The sequence below is a fragment of the Drosophila simulans genome, chromosome 2L, assembly GCF_016746395.2.
Source record: "Drosophila simulans strain w501 chromosome 2L, Prin_Dsim_3.1, whole genome shotgun sequence".
NCBI lineage: Eukaryota > Metazoa > Arthropoda > Insecta > Diptera > Drosophilidae > Drosophila > Drosophila simulans.
The window spans coordinates 9677040-9692661 of NC_052520.2; the positions used below are offsets into that span (position 1 = coordinate 9677040).

A 15622-nucleotide genomic window follows, 5' to 3' on the forward strand; every position below is an offset into this window, starting at 1 on the left:
AACATGTTCGATTTTAATTTGTTGGTTTAAAAAAGATAACAATTTTTGGTAAACGTTTAAGCCTTTAAACATTTCTTTGATTAAACGTTAGCATCAATAGCTGGATTATAGAATATATGGTTTAATTATTGATTTAGAAGAAAAGTAGATACCAGCCAAAATAAATACAAATAAATTACTTCTTATACTCTAAGACTTAAATAGTTTTAATGTTTACAAATCACCAAACCTCAACTATAGCATTGTGGCCAGCAATTATATAAATATAAATTATAATCAGAAGCAAATTTAAAATATAGTTTTAAAGACTGATTTATTAAAACAAAAATATCCATGGCATCCCAAAAAATATATGCTAAATTTGAATTTGAAATCGCCCGCCGAGAATTGATCAATGCAACCCTGCAGTGCGGGCTCTCTCGCTGTGCAGTGAACAAAATTTGTGTATCTAATCGGCGAGTAAAGAGTATAACAAGTTTGGCTCAAATCCGGTTCCTTTCTCTATTATTACACAGCTGTATTTTCATTAAAATTTAGTTATGCTAAAGGAACTTAAAATTTATTTTTCAAAGTTTCAAACCGCGGAGGGGAAATGGCGCCACGACTTTAAACGCAAAAAAATCCAAAATAAACGAGAGGAGCCGTGCCGAACTGGTTCGTGGCAATGCTGGGGGCGAACCAGTTCCGCTGCTCAAATGAGCGCTGCGACCAGGGCTGCATTGCCACCCTCGAGCTGCACAAAGAAAAATAATTTACTCGCCAGCAGCTCATTGGCGTTTTTTCATTTTTTAAAGTGTACTTAAGAGTTGTTAATATTTTTCGCAGTGCTCGGCCCGACCACAACAAACAATAATAGCCGAATAATAGTGTGAGTGAAAATGCGGCGAGCTGCATTCGGCGCAAAACCAAGTGTTCCGCAGCACCCAAAGCCCAAATCGAAGAACTCGAAATCGGAATCAGGCGAAGCCATCATTAGCGAGACATTTGTATTTGTCTGACCCCTCAGCGGTGTCTGAGAATCTCGGAGAGTCGTCGTGGAGCGGAGTGGAGAGGAGAGAGCAGGAACAGAAAAGGGCCCACAATCCAAGTCCAAGGAATCACCACTCGACCGAACCGATATGGGTAGGTGTATACGGTCTTTACGGTGTATATGGTGTACATGGTGTGTGCTGTATGTAGGTGGTGCATGTAGATATGTAGTCGTGAATCGCCCGATATCGGGGGGCTAAGGTGGAGCCCCGTTTTGGGGTACAGCCGATGCAGGCCAACTAGGAGCATTTGTGCGTGATGCGCGCACTTCAAGTCGCTGTCCTGCCTACCTGCCCCGCCTCCCCCGTCACTTGCCAACCGACTCGGCGAACGCAACGCCACCAGGGCTGCAGCACAGCGTCGCTAATCGGCTGCCGTCGTCGGTGTTATTGTTGTTGTTGGAGGTGTCGTTGGTAGTGGTGGTGGTTGCAAGAACGAATTGAATATCGAACAAAGGGCTCGTTGCCGATAGTTGAATTGAAAGGAGACTTATGAATACATTCATTTTATGGCACTAAAATATGTTATGACCCTTGGAAACCTGCTTTTAATATTTTCAGAACCAAATAGAAATTAATATAAATAGAACACATAATTAATATAATAAAAAATATCCTACATTAATTTATTAACTTTAAATGGCAAATGTAATGTCAACTTATCAGAAAGAAAAGTAAAGCAACCAAAAGAATAATAATAAAATTTGAGAGTTGGCTTAAAACGAAAAATACGAAAAACGGGAGCCACTAGATCTAATTTGATTTACATAGTTATTATATTGTGCAAAATGCGTCTTCTTTACTAAACCCTATCATAAATATAAATACAATAATATTGCGACAAGTGCATTTAAAACAGAACTGAAAGACCCAGCCCTGGTACGCGCATACCAACCCAAACCAACCGAAAATCAAATTTGCATTTGTTTACGTTCGCCTCACCATGCTCTAAACTCAATTTTCTAGCAGAAACCGAGTCGATGGCTCCAAGCAGCAGTGCGGCGGCTGCAGCTAACAAGCTCATGGTGGAGATCACCACCGACGGAATACCCAAGCTGCACTGCCCGGTGTGCAACAAGGCGCTGGTCTCCCTAGCCGGATATGTGAAGCATGTAAAGAAGCACCAGCCGCCGGGCGGCTTCGAGTGCCGCCACTGCGATGCACGGTTTTGCCACGAGGAAGAGCTCACCCAGCATGCAAAGGATGAGCACGGAATCACTGGCCCGGTAGCTGGACAGGAGCGAAAGCCCTTCGTTTGCGAAAAGTGCGGCGCGGAGTACAAGTACCAGGAGGCATACCGTCGCCACTGCAGGACCAAGTGTGGTGAGGAAAAGCTACCGAGGGTGAGTAGAACCGAAATAGTGGCACCGTTTGTAAATATAATAATAATAAATAATATTACTTTCCCTTCACTAGGAGGAGTCCCGACCAATGGAGTGCAAGTGCTGCTACACCCGCTTCTCTAGCGCCTCCAACCTATCCAAGCATCGACGCAGTCGTCCCGACACCTGTGGTCAGCCGGAGTACGATTCGCCCGGTTCATCCGATGGGATGAAGAAACATAAGGCCTTCCGCAAGAAGGACAGAAACAGGGACTCTGATGATGAAGATACCACCAGCGAAGAATCGGAAGATAGCGATGATGACATTCCTCTGGCCAGTCGTCTGAAGACGAAGCTCAAGCAGGAGAGCCAGAACTCGGACTCGGGCGACGAGTGTCCCGACTTCGAACCCAATAACAGTGAGGACGATGCGGATGCATCGGGATTCCAGCTTCCTCCGCCGGCAATGGTCAAGGTGGAGGCCTTCGACGAAGAAGATTTCGAGTACCAGGACGCCAGCATGTATGTGAAGACCGAAAGCACCGATATCTTTAGCAACGAAAAGGATAAGCTGCTGGATGTGCTGCTCAATGAGGGTGATGGCTTAAAGCCCTTTGAGAGCTTAAAGGTGGAACAGGGCGCTGGTATACTAGACGAGATCGCGGCCGTGCCGCTAGTGGAGGTTGCGGAAGAAGATGTCTTAGAACTGAGGGGTCATCAAATGGAAAAACCTCCCGGACCAAGAAAGCGTGGCAGACCGCCGAAGGAAAAGATACCTGTGGTCAAGAGAAAGTATCGCAAACGAAACGCACCTAGATCGCCCTCGCCTGACGATTCATCGAGTACACCAAAACGCGTAGCTAAGATCAGCAAAAAGGAGCTGAAGGAGCGCCTTAAGATGATCAACAAGATGGAGAAATCCTGGAAGTGTCCTCACTGCGTAAAAATCTACCACATACGCAAGCCCTACGAAAAGCATTTGCGCGACGACCACAAGTTAAATGAGGCGGAAATGAAAGAGATCTTTAAGGACGTGGACGTCCATGCTAAGCTGGACGAGGAAGTCTTTAAGTGTCCCATATGCAGCAAGATCTATTTGGTGGAGAAGCGCTTGGTCACCCACATGAAGGTGCATGGCGAAGATGGCAAGCTAACCTTCAAGTGCCCATGCTACTGCAACCTCTTCTTCGCCACCAAGGAACAGGCCACTGAGCATGCTAGGGCCCAGCACAAGGAACTGCTCTACTGCGAAAAATGCGACAAGTACATGACCGGCCACGACAGCCTCAAGAACCACGAACGCAATTTCCACTCGAAGAAGGAGCCGCGCAGCCAGCAGCGCAACCTCATCTGCGACAAGTGCGGCAAGAAGTTCACCGGACGCACATCGCTCTCTGACCACGTTCGTTCTGACTGCGGCCGCCTACCGCTCTACGGCTGCAGTGTTTGCGGCAAGCATTTGTCCACCGCTGGGTAATAACAATTTGTGTTTGAATGTTTATTCTAAGAATGTTAATAACGTATCTTCCTTTCCGCAGTATTCTCAAGACGCACATGCTCCTTCACAAGGCAGACACTCCGTACCAGTGCGATAAGTGCGGCAAGACATTCAAGGTGAAGGCGCAATACAAGTCGCACTTGAAGACGCGGCACACGGACTACAAGCCGTACAAGTGCCACCTGTGTCCCAAGGAGTATCCGTACAGGGAGAGTCTGCTCACCCACATGACCGTGCACACGGGCATCAAGCGTTTCCTGTGCAACAACTGCGGCAAGCGCTTCACTTGCATCTCCAACTTACAGGCACATCGCAAGGTGCATGCCGATACCTGCGGTCAGTTGCCTTTGAATGCCAAGGCCACCCAGTACATGGGCGTGCAGCGCGGAAAACTCTTGATGGGCGCCAAGCCGGAGGCGGGCATGGAGTACGAGGAGACCAAGACCTTGATCGCCCAGGATGTCATCGACAGGGACATGCCCATGGCCCAGGAGCTCAACTTCCCATCCGACGGCTCTGCGCCATTGGCCACTGTGCCCCTGAACTACGCCTCCACACACCTGGTGCCACACATCGTACTGCAGACCATGCAAGCTGAGGCCCGGCGATTGGAGTAACTTCGGAACACATTCATTTAGCGATCCCACTCAATAAAGATGCTTTTGTAAACGGATGCGTATTCTACTGTACAACAAATGGGATGACAACTACATAATAATATCTACTTAATGACTGGATTAATTAAATAACATTGAAAGTAAATAAGCTACATAAAATTGATGTAGATGAAGGTTTAACGCCATACGGACCTGTCAAAACACATTTAAGAAAAATAAATTTCCTTATAAAAACACGTTTTGCAATTTATTCGTAGGAGAGAAAATTAATTTTATGGGACTTGTTGAAAAAATCTTTATATTTATTTACTTTTTACTTGTTTATGTATTTTTACATTGACTAACAGTCTTACAAACTATATTTCTTAATGCCTCGACTCGCTAGTTCAGTCTGAAATAGGGCTGCTGGTATCGGCCTATGGGCATCCGATCCTTGGTCCTCAGTCGTCGCACTGCCTCTCGTATGAATTTGGGCTGCAGGGCACCGGATTCTCCCTGGGCTTCCATCACGTCGAGGGCTTCCTCCACTACCTCGCCGACGAAAACCTTCGCAATGCCGGACATGGCTATCACAACATTCTGGGACACGGAACAGCCGGTGATAGTTTGCATTAGACGCTTGACGGCGGCCTTCGGAAAGGCTGAGCGACGATACATTTCGTAGCGATCCAGCTGTTCCTCCGTAAAGTTGGAAACGAGAACCCTGGAGGGGAAAAAATTGTTTTTAGAGGATTACCCCCTCGAATCCCTTTAAGCTAACGTACTGCATTCGTTCGCGCTCCTCCTCCTCCAGTTCCTTCTTGGTTTTGAGCTTTTTGTGCGCCGGCTCGCCAGAGTCACCATCTCCGTCCGTGTTTTTGTTGTCGTTGTCTCCATCCGCATCTTTGCCATCACGATCCGCATCGTTGCCCGGATCCGAGGTTTCGCTGTCCTTACGCTCGCCGGAGGCCGACTGGAAGAACTTCAGGTCGACATCGTCGCCGTCGCTCAAGGAGTTGCTCTTCTGCTGTGTGGGAAAGAGGATTTCGTCCATTTAAATGGAATTAGGAAAGCACTAGCGAATAATAAACAAAATCAACCAGGGATGGAGTTGCACCATATTCGCGTTTTGCAACACTTAAATGAGTCGCGTTACAAGCTAGGTGAATATATTTCAAAGTATCGGATAAAACATATTGAAGGTATATCAGATTCTGAGGTGCCTTTGACATTTTAATAAATAATAAATATAAATTAATATACAATATTCAAGAAACTTTTATTTTTCTAGTGATTTTTTCAAAACAAGAACAACAAAATTATGTAAATTTCAAATTGAACATTCACTGGTTCCGATAGTCCACAGCTCGTTTTACAGCACTGGCCTCTGACACCTCGTGTTTTTGTTCTTTTCTCCGCATCGCCATCGCCAGGCAAGAGTGCGCGCTACATTTTCGTTTATTTCATCGTTCAGCCAGCAACCAAGGCACTGCGAAATGTCTGCAACCGAGACTCTGAATGTGGAGGCGGCAACGCCCGAGATCGGAGAGGAGGTCAAGAAACAAAAGAAGCCCAAGCCGAACAACAAGAAGCTTCGCCAAGGTGAGTGACCTCATGCGAGCAGTGCACTGTGGTAATTGCATTTGCACGACCCTCTCTGCCTCAACCACCCACCACCCACTGACCTACCCACTCGCCCACAGAAGCGGCAGCCAAAATAGCCTCCGGAGAAGGTGGCGACGAGGAGCTGACCACAAACGGAGATGCCAAACCGGCAACACCGGCCGCGCAGCCGGCAAAGAAGAAGGGGAACAAGGGCAAGAAAAGCGGTCAGACCGATCCGCCCACCATACCCATTGCCAAGCTTTATCCGGACGGCAACTTCCCCGAGGGCGAGATCGTGGAGCACCCCACGCCCAAGGATATGCCCGACGATCGTACGGCCAAGGACCGCTTCACATCGGAGGAGAAGCGTGCTCTGGACCGTATCAACACGGACATCTACCAGGAATTGCGCCAGGCGGCTGAGGCCCATCGTCAGACGCGCCAGTATATGCAGCGCTACATTAAGCCCGGCATGACCATGATCCAAATCTGCGAGGAGCTGGAGAACACTGCTCGCCGCCTGATCGGCGAGAATGGTCTGGAGGCTGGATTGGCCTTCCCGACTGGTTGCTCTCTTAACCATTGCGCCGCCCACTACACGCCCAATGCTGGAGACCCCACTGTGCTGCAGTACGACGATGTGTGCAAGATTGATTTTGGCACCCACATCAAGGGGCGAATCATTGATTGCGCCTTTACACTGACCTTTAACAACAAGTACGACAAGTTGCTGCAGGCCGTCAAGGAGGCCACCAACACGGGCATCAGAGAGGCGGGCATTGATGTGCGTCTATGCGACATCGGCGCCGCTATCCAGGAAGTCATGGAGTCGTACGAGATCGAACTGGACGGCAAAACATATCCCATCAAGGCCATTCGCAACTTAAATGGACACTCCATCAGCCCGTACCGTAAGCAAAAATCTATATATTATAAATATTTAAAATATTATGCTCATAGTAATTTCGTTATTATTTTGTGTTTAAATTTCTTGTGATTTGTGCAAACACTTAATGAAGTCTAAAATTCAATTCTCAGGCATTCATGCTGGAAAAACGGTGCCAATTGTGAAAGGCGGCGAGTCCACTCGCATGGAGGAGGATGAATTCTACGCCATTGAGACGTTCGGTTCGACGGGTCGCGGTCTGGTCCATGACGACATGGACTGCTCGCATTACATGAAGAACTTTGATCTGCCGTTCGTGCCGCTGCGCCTGCAGTCATCCAAGCAGCTGCTTGGCACCATCAACAAAAACTTTGGCACCCTGGCCTTCTGCAAGCGTTGGCTGGACCGCGCCGGTGCCACGAAGTACCAGATGGCTCTCAAGGATCTGTGCGACAAGGGCATTGTGGAGGCCTATCCGCCGTTGTGCGACATTAAGGGCTGCTACACGGCTCAGTACGAACACACCATAATGCTGCGACCCACCTGCAAAGAAGTCGTTTCCCGTGGCGACGACTACTAGTGGGATGAGGAACTGGACAGTGACCGATTTTCGGCGATGTATTGCTTGCATTATAAACGGTTTTTGATATAAGTTCATTCTATTGTTGATTTTTTGTGAGCATTCGCGAACCGAATTATATATACATTGTATTATGCTCAGAATATAAGCGGAGTGAGATTATTTACGTAGTTATTCTTGTCTGGGCAGATTCCTACGAATCTTGGGCATAAGCTCACGCCAGTAAAGTGAATAGTTGTGATTGATAGGCTCCTTATCTAAGAATGACCTGTATATGTAGACAAATCCTTTGCCTGTAAGATAGTACATGATCTCTATGTAACTGACTATGCTGAAACCGTACATGAGCGAGAGAATACCTCCAAAGCGATCTAAAGGGTTAGGTAATATTTTTTTAACTACTTCTCTTAGTTGTTTACTCTACTCACTTATCAGAACAACCCAACTGCTAACCATTTGGGATTTTGTGGCTTGTGCAAAGCGCAGTTTAAAGAAAAGCTTTATAATGGCCAATGGTCGCTCGTTGGTCAATCCCTTTCTAAAATATTCAATAATCATTATTTACCAAAGAAATTGTGGTACATCACTTACAGTAAACCGGTAAAGTAACCCGTACTATTATAAGTGCGTCTCAAAGGAGCCACGTTGGTGGTGATACTCATGCTAACTCCGTTGCAGGTGGGCAAACATTGCTCGCATTGCCTCTGAGCAATGTTCTCCTCTTTGTTCTGCAGATATGCGAAGTCGCTGTAGCCATACCAGATGCTCTTCCATCTCATTAGGCATGGAAGATCGGGTAGCATACAGTAGTCGAGATCCATGGAACTGCCAACCATGGGCGGAGATACACAGCCGCAGTGATCGATCATGCTCTTCATGCGGCATACCAGAAGGCACTCGTCCAAGGAGTAGTACGATCTGTAGGAACGAGGTTCACCAGGGATTCCGTGGATTAGTTAGAATACCTACTGGTTCAGCAACCGCATGCCTTCTTCGGGATAGTAACATCGTCGTATATGTGGCGGGACTCCGCGAACCTCTTCGCCTGAACTAAAAAACATCGGCTGGATGGGAATCTCCACTATGCTGTAATGATCCACCAGCACCTCTCCCAAAGTCGTTGACTGAATGGTGGCATAGTCCTCTTGGGGAAAAATTGTGAGCTAAGGATAATAGCAATAAAAGGAAAACTGACTTAAATTTGTAACCCTCTCCGCTCACTTGAAACGCGCTATTGGAGTGAAAGGTGTTTGTGATATCTTCCTTTGGAGTATCCTGCAGCACAAATTGGACGCTGTTCAAAATGGAATTCGATTCAAAGACAACCCTTGGAACAGCTTTCATTTCGGAGTCATCCTCAGCTCGCTTGGTCCTTAAAACCTTGAATATTAGATAGCAAAAAAACGTAGGATACACTTACAGAAATTGGGAATAGCTGGGCCGTCGATAGTTAAATATGCAGCACACATTCGACGATGTTGGTCTTTTGAGGAACAGTTGACTGGTGTTGACGGGCGCCCCGAAGACAATGCCCCTGATCACCAGATCCCCGCAACCGGGCGACAAGTCCCTCAGTATATCGCGCACCGAGTAACCAGCGCCGTTGTGGTAAGCGACGAGCAGCCGATGCAGTCTATCCAGCTCCGTGGCATTCCAACGTTCATGATCGGATTCGAGGGGGTTCAGGTAGAACTGAGCCAGCACCAGCAGGCGATCGGCCATATCGTCCAGATCTAGGGCCACCGCCTGCAGCGAGGAGTTGCCCTGGTGATGGAATCTATTGGAGTCGTGGAGTGTTGCAATCAGAAATTAGTATGCCTCACTGCACTCGGGTGGGGTATAAAAGGCCCAGGGCGAGACTAACCCTGGACTAGTGCCAATATGAAGCTTCTGCTGGTGCTACTGTCGGTTAATATTCTTACTTTTTGCTTGGCTGAACGCCGGAGGTTCGACAACTACAAGGTCTATAGAGTGAGTCCAGTGAAGGCGAATCAACTGGAGGGACTGCGATCTTTAGAGGCGAATAGCGAGGATGCTCTGGTCCTAAACAATCTGCATCTTGGGCCCACGGATTTTCTGGTGGCGCCCGGCTTCGATGGAGCCTTTCTGAAACTCGTCAAAGATTTGGATCTCCCTCCTGAACTCATCGACGCGAATGCCCAAACGAGTCTATCGCTGGACATAGAGCCCGTTGCGGATGCCAATCGGCGAAGTGATGACTACTCATGGAGTGAGTACCACGAACTTAACGACACGCATCGCTGGATTCAGAATCTGGTGGGGAAGTATCCGGATGTCGTCAGTATATTTGTGGCGGGTCAGAGTTACGAGGGTCGTGAGCTGCTGGGCCTAAGGATTAATCATAACGATGGGAGAGCTAAAAAGCAATCCATATTCTTGGAGGCCGGAATGCATGCTAGGGAATGGATTGGTCCTGCCACGGCCACCTACTTTGCCAACGAGCTACTCTCCTCTCAGCAGCAGGAGATCATGAGTTTAGCCCGGTCCTATGTTTGGTACATACTGCCCCATGCCAATCCAGATGGTTATGTCTACACCCACAAAACGGTAAGCTGGTACTGCAACAGATGTCCAATAAGGTATTAACCATTTTCCATATAGAATCGCATGTGGCGCAAGACAAGGAGTCCGCAGGACAAGAACTGCGTAGGAACGGATCCCAATCGTAACTGGGGCTTCCACTGGCGCGAGGTGGGAGCCAGTTCTGACCCCTGCTCGGAGTCATATGCTGGACCCAAGGCGTTCTCCGAACCCGAGGCGGAGACTCTTTCTCAGTTTTTGAAATCGGTGCCGGAACCCATGTTCATGTACCTCTCGCTGCACTCCTTCTCCCAGTTGTTGCTATATCCCTATGGACACACCTCCGCGCTGCCGGAAAATCACCGACAGTTGGAGCAGATCTTCAATGTAGCCGTGGGTGCAATGAAGCGTCGTTATGGAACTCGGTATACTGGAGGAAATGTCTACGATGCCATTTATCCGGCAGCTGGTTCCAGTATGGATTGGGCTTATGGGGTGCTCAACGTAAAGTACTCCTTTACCTACGAGCTACGACCATCGGGGTACAGTTTCTGGACAGGATTTAGACTGCCCGCCGCTCAAATCATACCAACGGGTCAGGAGACCACGGATTCGTTGGTGGAAATGATTAAGGCTGCTGCTCAAATTGAGGGTTACAAAATTGAGTAGTTGATAAGATATGCAAGAAAATATCTGTTACTTCTGAAAAAACTAAACGTAAGCATGTTTTGATTAAAAAGATAACAAGCTGATAAGATGAAAGGTCCAAATTGGCTTAAATAGTTTTCGGTAGAAAAAAAAAAATGATTTGATTAAATATTATCAATTGTGCAGTGTTCGAAGTGTTAGTTTGCCGAACAGAATGACTTTTCAAAGATAGAATATAAACAAAAGCTAGAGCTTATAAATTTGCGCCTAATAATGATTAATATAAGAAGAAATACTAAAAATGTAATTTATAAATAGTAAATATTAAGACAAATTTTTTTGAAACTCTTTCAAATAGTTGGGATAATTAAACTTAACCACTATCACACACACTTTACATTTCACTGCCAGACTTCGGGATTATTTTCTGACGAAATGCCAGTTCCTGAAGAGCTCAAGATGTCATGAACGGAGAGCAGGTCGGGAATTATAGTGATTTAAAAGGTGCAGCCGTTAAGACGGCGATAATGTTGTACACCGATTACTCCAATATTTACTGCCCAAGAAATTGTCAAAGGCAGTCGCGGGCTGTAAATTAGATTCGGATAGTGAGTTGTGGAAGCTCTTATCGGAGGCCTATAAAAGGAAGTGGCTAGCCGAGTGTTGGCTCAAACCAACGACAACCATGTCGCTGACCAAGTGCCTTCTATTCGCCCTCCTAGCCATCGTGGCCAGCGCATCCGTGAGCGCGGAACGTGTTCGCTATGACAACTACCGCATGTACAAGGTGAACTCGGAGAATGCCAAGCAACTGGAGGTGTTGAAGGACCTCGAGGGATCCAGCGACTCAATCATGTTCATGGATGGAGTTCATCTGGTCGGTGCCGATATCCAGATCGTCGTGGCTCCCCACAAGGTGCCCGACTTCCTGGAGATCCTGGGCAAGTCGGAAATCAAGTATGAGCTGCAGTCGCGCGATGTGCAGAAGTCTCTGGACGAGATCGACGAGAAGGTCGCTATCAAGGGACGTGCCACCACCGCCTACAACTGGGCCCAGTACTACGAACTGGACGACACCTATGCCTGGCTCCAGACCCTGGCCCAGAAGAATCCCGGAGTGGTCACCCTCATTGAGGGCGGCAAGACCTACCAGGGACGCTCCATCCTCGGTGTTAAGATCACCAAGGGAGGTGAGACCATAAACGGCAAGGCCAAGCCCGGCATCTTCCTGGAGGCCGGTATCCATGCCCGCGAGTGGATTGCTCCTGCTGCCGCCACCTATATCATCAACCAGCTGCTGACCTCCGAGGTGGAGTCCATCAAGGAACTGGCCGAGAACTACACCTGGTACGTCCTGCCCCACGCCAATCCCGATGGCTATGTCTACACCCACACCACGGATCGCATGTGGCGCAAGACCCGTACTCCCTACGGCAGCTGCTTCGGCGCCGATCCCAACAGGAACTGGGGCTTCCACTGGAATGAGGTGGGTGCTAGCAGCAGTGCCTGCTCCGATACCTACGCCGGACCTTCCGCTTTCTCCGAGATCGAGACACTGTCACTGTCCAAGTTCATTGAAGGACTGAAGGGCAAGGTCCAGCTGTACCTCTCGCTGCATGCCTATTCCCAGTACCTGCTGTATCCCTATGGACACACCGCCGATCTGCCCGACAATGTGGCCGACTTTGAGAAGGTCTTCGATGCCTCCATTGCTGCCGTGAACAAGCGCTACGGTACCAAGTACACTGGAGGCAACATTTACGATGCCATCTACCCAGCGGCTGGTGCCAGTGTGGACTGGGCCTACGGAACCCAGGATGTGCGCATGGCCTTCTGCTATGAACTGCGTCCCTCGTCGACCTCCTACTTCACCGGTTTCAAGCTTCCCGCCGAGCAGATCGTTCCCGCCAGCGAGGAGCTGCTTGACTCCATCGTGGCCATGGCCACCGAGGTCAAGAGCCTGGGCTACTTCGACTAAGCGACACTAATAAAGTACTCACAGCTTTTCGGCATAACTACGAAGCAGGCGTCCATTGATTTTGTTTGAGGTACATACCCCAACCGCCGGAAAGGGGCTATTGGCTACATGCACCAGGTCAGGGGCCATGTGGATCTCGGTGGGCTGCACTAGGTACTCCAGGATGAGGTCAGCGATCACGATGTGGGTGTAGATCATGATGGCGGTGAGCAGAGCCAGCCAGATAGCTCTGCAAGTGGGAGATAGGTAGCTAAATGGTAATGATATAAGGCCAACTGTTTTAAACAGGTATCTTTATGTTAGGTTCTTCTTGAATGAAAAGATACATTCCATGAAGAGATATCCATGACATCACAAATAATATACACATTATTGCTTAGTTTATCAAGTTTGTTTAGTTTATCTCAGTCTACATATACAACCTCTTAACCTCTTCACTGGTGATCTAGGCCTACAGTATAAGCCCTTTTAACTCACTTGGCATATCGAACGGGTGTATGATAGAGGAACGGATGCAGGCCATTGATGTAACTCTGACGCAGAAACTCTCGGAACAGGCGCCGATAGTGGGACTCCTCCACTCGAGCCATTGTGTTTGAAGAGTGCTCGAGTTCAGGCGATTTATATAGTGCTAGCTACTTCTGTAGTGCTACTGTGAGCTACTGCTCATCAATCAGAGCTCTAATGAAAGTGTGTCAAGTGGAGTGCAATGATGGGGGTGTGTGCTGAGATGGCTGGGTACTGCCACTCTACTCCCGGTTGATGTAGTTGAAAACTGGCCGGAAGGTAAGGAAGTAAATGAACTCGAAGGCTGTCACTATGCTGAATCCCATAATTAGTCCCAGCAAGCCGCCAAATGAAGCTGTCAAAGAAAGTATGCTCATCAATATTCTAATAATTATTTAAATATATAAGCAATTATATACCCAAGGCGGACAGCCAGTTCTGAAATATGTCCGTTCGATATCTGGTGCTCATTAGATCGCTGAAAAACACATGCAATAGTATCCTATCTGTGGCATTGCTGTTCGGGAAATCGCGATTTATTAAATAAATAGATAAGTAGATAATATATATATATGGGTTATAATACTTGAACGTTGGTCGGTTGGCAAAGTAGCTCATGTCCAGGCGGCCAGTGGTACTCTCAGAAACATAATGATTCGACTGGCAGTCCGGCAGACATCCACAGGGAAAACTATCCGTCTCCCGGACAATTGAGAGCGAGAAATTCAAATTGGCCAGGGCATGGGAAAAGAGTCCTGGCAATACAAAATATATAACTAACTTCTAAATCATTTGAAATTTCTACCCACTTTTACTGTGAATTATGCAATTGGTTTGCAGCACACCACAAACTTTGTAGCTGCCGTTGTTGTAGACGTACGGTGGTAGACAACCACAAAGGTCCACCGTCATCCGGACCCGGCACTCGAACATGCAGTTGATGAAGGAGTAGCGCCTGAGGCCATGCATGGCCATCTCGCTTCCAAAGAGGCAGTTCCTCAGTGACAGATCCATGCGGCGAATATCGTTGGTGGCGTAGGTGGACTCCGGATTTATTCTCACAAAACTCTCCCTCGTCGTAGTGACCACTTTGGTCTCCGAGTTCTCATCCGGAAAGTTATAGGCATCATGGAGGAGCAGTCGAAAACCAAAGCCACTAAAAAAGGTGCCATAGTAGTCAGATATCATGGGGTTAAGCAGAACCGAGAGTCCCGTGGGATAGCCGCATCCCGTTACGCGATATGGTCGCTTTGGAACCTGGTACGCAATTTTCCTGCACAGTGAAAGGTGTTACTTATAGTTATTAAAATGGTTAAATTACTCAATCTTACTCTGGAAAATTGTTGCTGATACCGCCAAAATAATTGAAAGTACAGCACTGCCCCTCCATGGTATCTATGCGTTGGAAGAGACTATCGCATCGCGTATTGATGCCCTTCCAAATGCAGTTGGAGATCATTTCGATGCAGTCCGGCGACAATTGCTGGGTGAGTTTGTTCAGTGTAAGGTTGTTAAGGCTCAAAATACGATCGTATATCTGCAGCGAATCATTGCTAATCATGGTATCCACGGGCATCAGTGTCAGATTGAAGAGGTTATGCAGCTCGGATCTATTGATTCCAACTGGAACTTGCCTGCAAAGGATTAGGAGCAGTTTCACATAAGCTTAAGCATTCGATTCCTATAAGTAAACTCACATCTGGTCCAACAAGCTAAGGGCTTTGGTCTTCGATATCTTATTGAAGTTGCATATGGTGACAGCCGGAAAGGGAATATTCCATGTGGGAAAGTGCGAGCTTTCGATAACGGTGACCGTTGGAGTTTCCTGGCTCCAGTACCAGGACACCACCACCAGCACAATGGATGTGATGATGGCCAGGATCACCACCACTAGCCAAAACCAACGCTCGTTGCGACTGATGTCCTGCCGGGTGATGTAACTGAATCCGTGGAGGGAAGTGGTCTGGCAGTAGTTGCGCATGTTCTCGGTGAACCATTCTCCGATCTGGCGAAATCGATGTTGGGGCTGGATGGGATTGTGTGAATGATTGTGGGTAGGATGACTGCGTCTGTGACTGGCGGTGGTGGCCATTTGTTGGGCCTGAACATGGCGCAAGTCGAAGATGCGCCGCTTCTTGAAAGCCATCTTCACAGGCTGAGCACCTTAGTTCAACTGTGACTTGGGCGATGTCAAGGTAATTAGGAGAGCTCCTAATTAGCCGGCCCTAATGACCTCGCCTCCGTGATTCCCACCCTCTGATTCCTTCGACGTCGCCAAAGTATCTGTTGTCTGGTCAGCCAGTTGCATGTGGGTCGCACACAAGAAAAGAAAATCAGCTCGAAGACCGAAACGAAACTGCAGCCCATAAATAGTCCGGTTATGCCGCCAAAGGTTCCTGCCCACAAAATGGGTTCCTGTATGAGTGCCACTTT

The 15622-nt window shown here is 47.8% G+C and overlaps 7 protein-coding genes across 8 annotated transcripts; 4 read left to right on the forward strand and 3 right to left on the reverse strand.

Annotated features, from left to right (window-relative positions):
* Positions 1–681: 681 nt before the first annotated feature.
* Positions 682–4701, forward strand: LOC6731667 (gastrula zinc finger protein xFG20-1). 2 transcript variants are annotated; one of them, XM_016179871.3, is made up of 4 exons: positions 682–1122; positions 1995–2371; positions 2445–3823; positions 3889–4701. In XM_016179871.3, exons 1-4 carry the CDS (start codon positions 1119–1121, stop codon positions 4463–4465), a joined length of 2337 nt encoding a protein of 778 aa, XP_016024358.1. In that variant the 5' UTR covers positions 682–1118; the 3' UTR covers positions 4466–4701. The 2 variants fall into 2 exon arrangements, with proteins under 2 accessions (XP_016024358.1, XP_016024359.1); XM_016179872.3 differs by having other exon boundaries at positions 1998–2371.
* Positions 4702–4746: 45 nt separating this feature from the next.
* On the reverse strand, positions 4747–5593 carry LOC6731668 (transcription initiation factor TFIID subunit 11). The gene is made up of 2 exons (XM_002078772.4): positions 5230–5593; positions 4747–5168 (listed from the first exon to the last, which is right to left on the reverse strand). The coding sequence occupies exons 1-2, from the start codon at positions 5496–5498 to the stop codon at positions 4847–4849; spliced, it is 591 nt and encodes a 196-aa protein (XP_002078808.1). The 5' UTR covers positions 5499–5593; the 3' UTR covers positions 4747–4846.
* A 103-nt stretch (positions 5594–5696) lies between these two features.
* Positions 5697–7677, forward strand: LOC6731669 (methionine aminopeptidase 2). The gene is made up of 3 exons (XM_002078773.4): positions 5697–6046; positions 6148–6960; positions 7088–7677. Exons 1-3 carry the CDS (start codon positions 5941–5943, stop codon positions 7513–7515), a joined length of 1347 nt encoding a protein of 448 aa, XP_002078809.1. The 5' UTR covers positions 5697–5940; the 3' UTR covers positions 7516–7677.
* LOC6731670 (pickpocket protein 28) lies at positions 7675–13278 on the reverse strand. The gene is given in 8 exon segments (XM_016178565.3): positions 7675–7886; positions 7944–8053; positions 8107–8433; positions 8485–8678; positions 8737–8887; positions 8936–9292; positions 12705–12911; positions 13160–13278. Coding segments are annotated over 8 exon segments (1671 nt in total). The 5' UTR covers positions 13273–13278.
* LOC6731671 (zinc carboxypeptidase) lies at positions 9360–10869 on the forward strand. The gene is made up of 2 exons (XM_002078775.4): positions 9360–10083; positions 10138–10869. Exons 1-2 carry the CDS (start codon positions 9397–9399, stop codon positions 10723–10725), a joined length of 1275 nt encoding a protein of 424 aa, XP_002078811.1. The 5' UTR covers positions 9360–9396; the 3' UTR covers positions 10726–10869.
* Positions 11356–12726, forward strand: LOC6731672 (zinc carboxypeptidase A 1). The gene has a single exon (XM_002078776.4). The coding sequence runs from the start codon at positions 11390–11392 to the stop codon at positions 12680–12682; it is 1293 nt and encodes a 430-aa protein (XP_002078812.1). The 5' UTR covers positions 11356–11389; the 3' UTR covers positions 12683–12726.
* Positions 13279–13416: 138 nt separating the features above from the next.
* Positions 13417–15582, reverse strand: LOC6731674 (sodium channel protein Nach). The gene is made up of 6 exons (XM_002078778.4): positions 14887–15582; positions 14521–14823; positions 13999–14462; positions 13776–13944; positions 13609–13706; positions 13417–13544 (listed from the first exon to the last, which is right to left on the reverse strand). The coding sequence occupies exons 1-6, from the start codon at positions 15333–15335 to the stop codon at positions 13432–13434; spliced, it is 1596 nt and encodes a 531-aa protein (XP_002078814.1). The 5' UTR covers positions 15336–15582; the 3' UTR covers positions 13417–13431.
* Between the last annotated feature and the right edge of the window lie 40 nt (positions 15583–15622).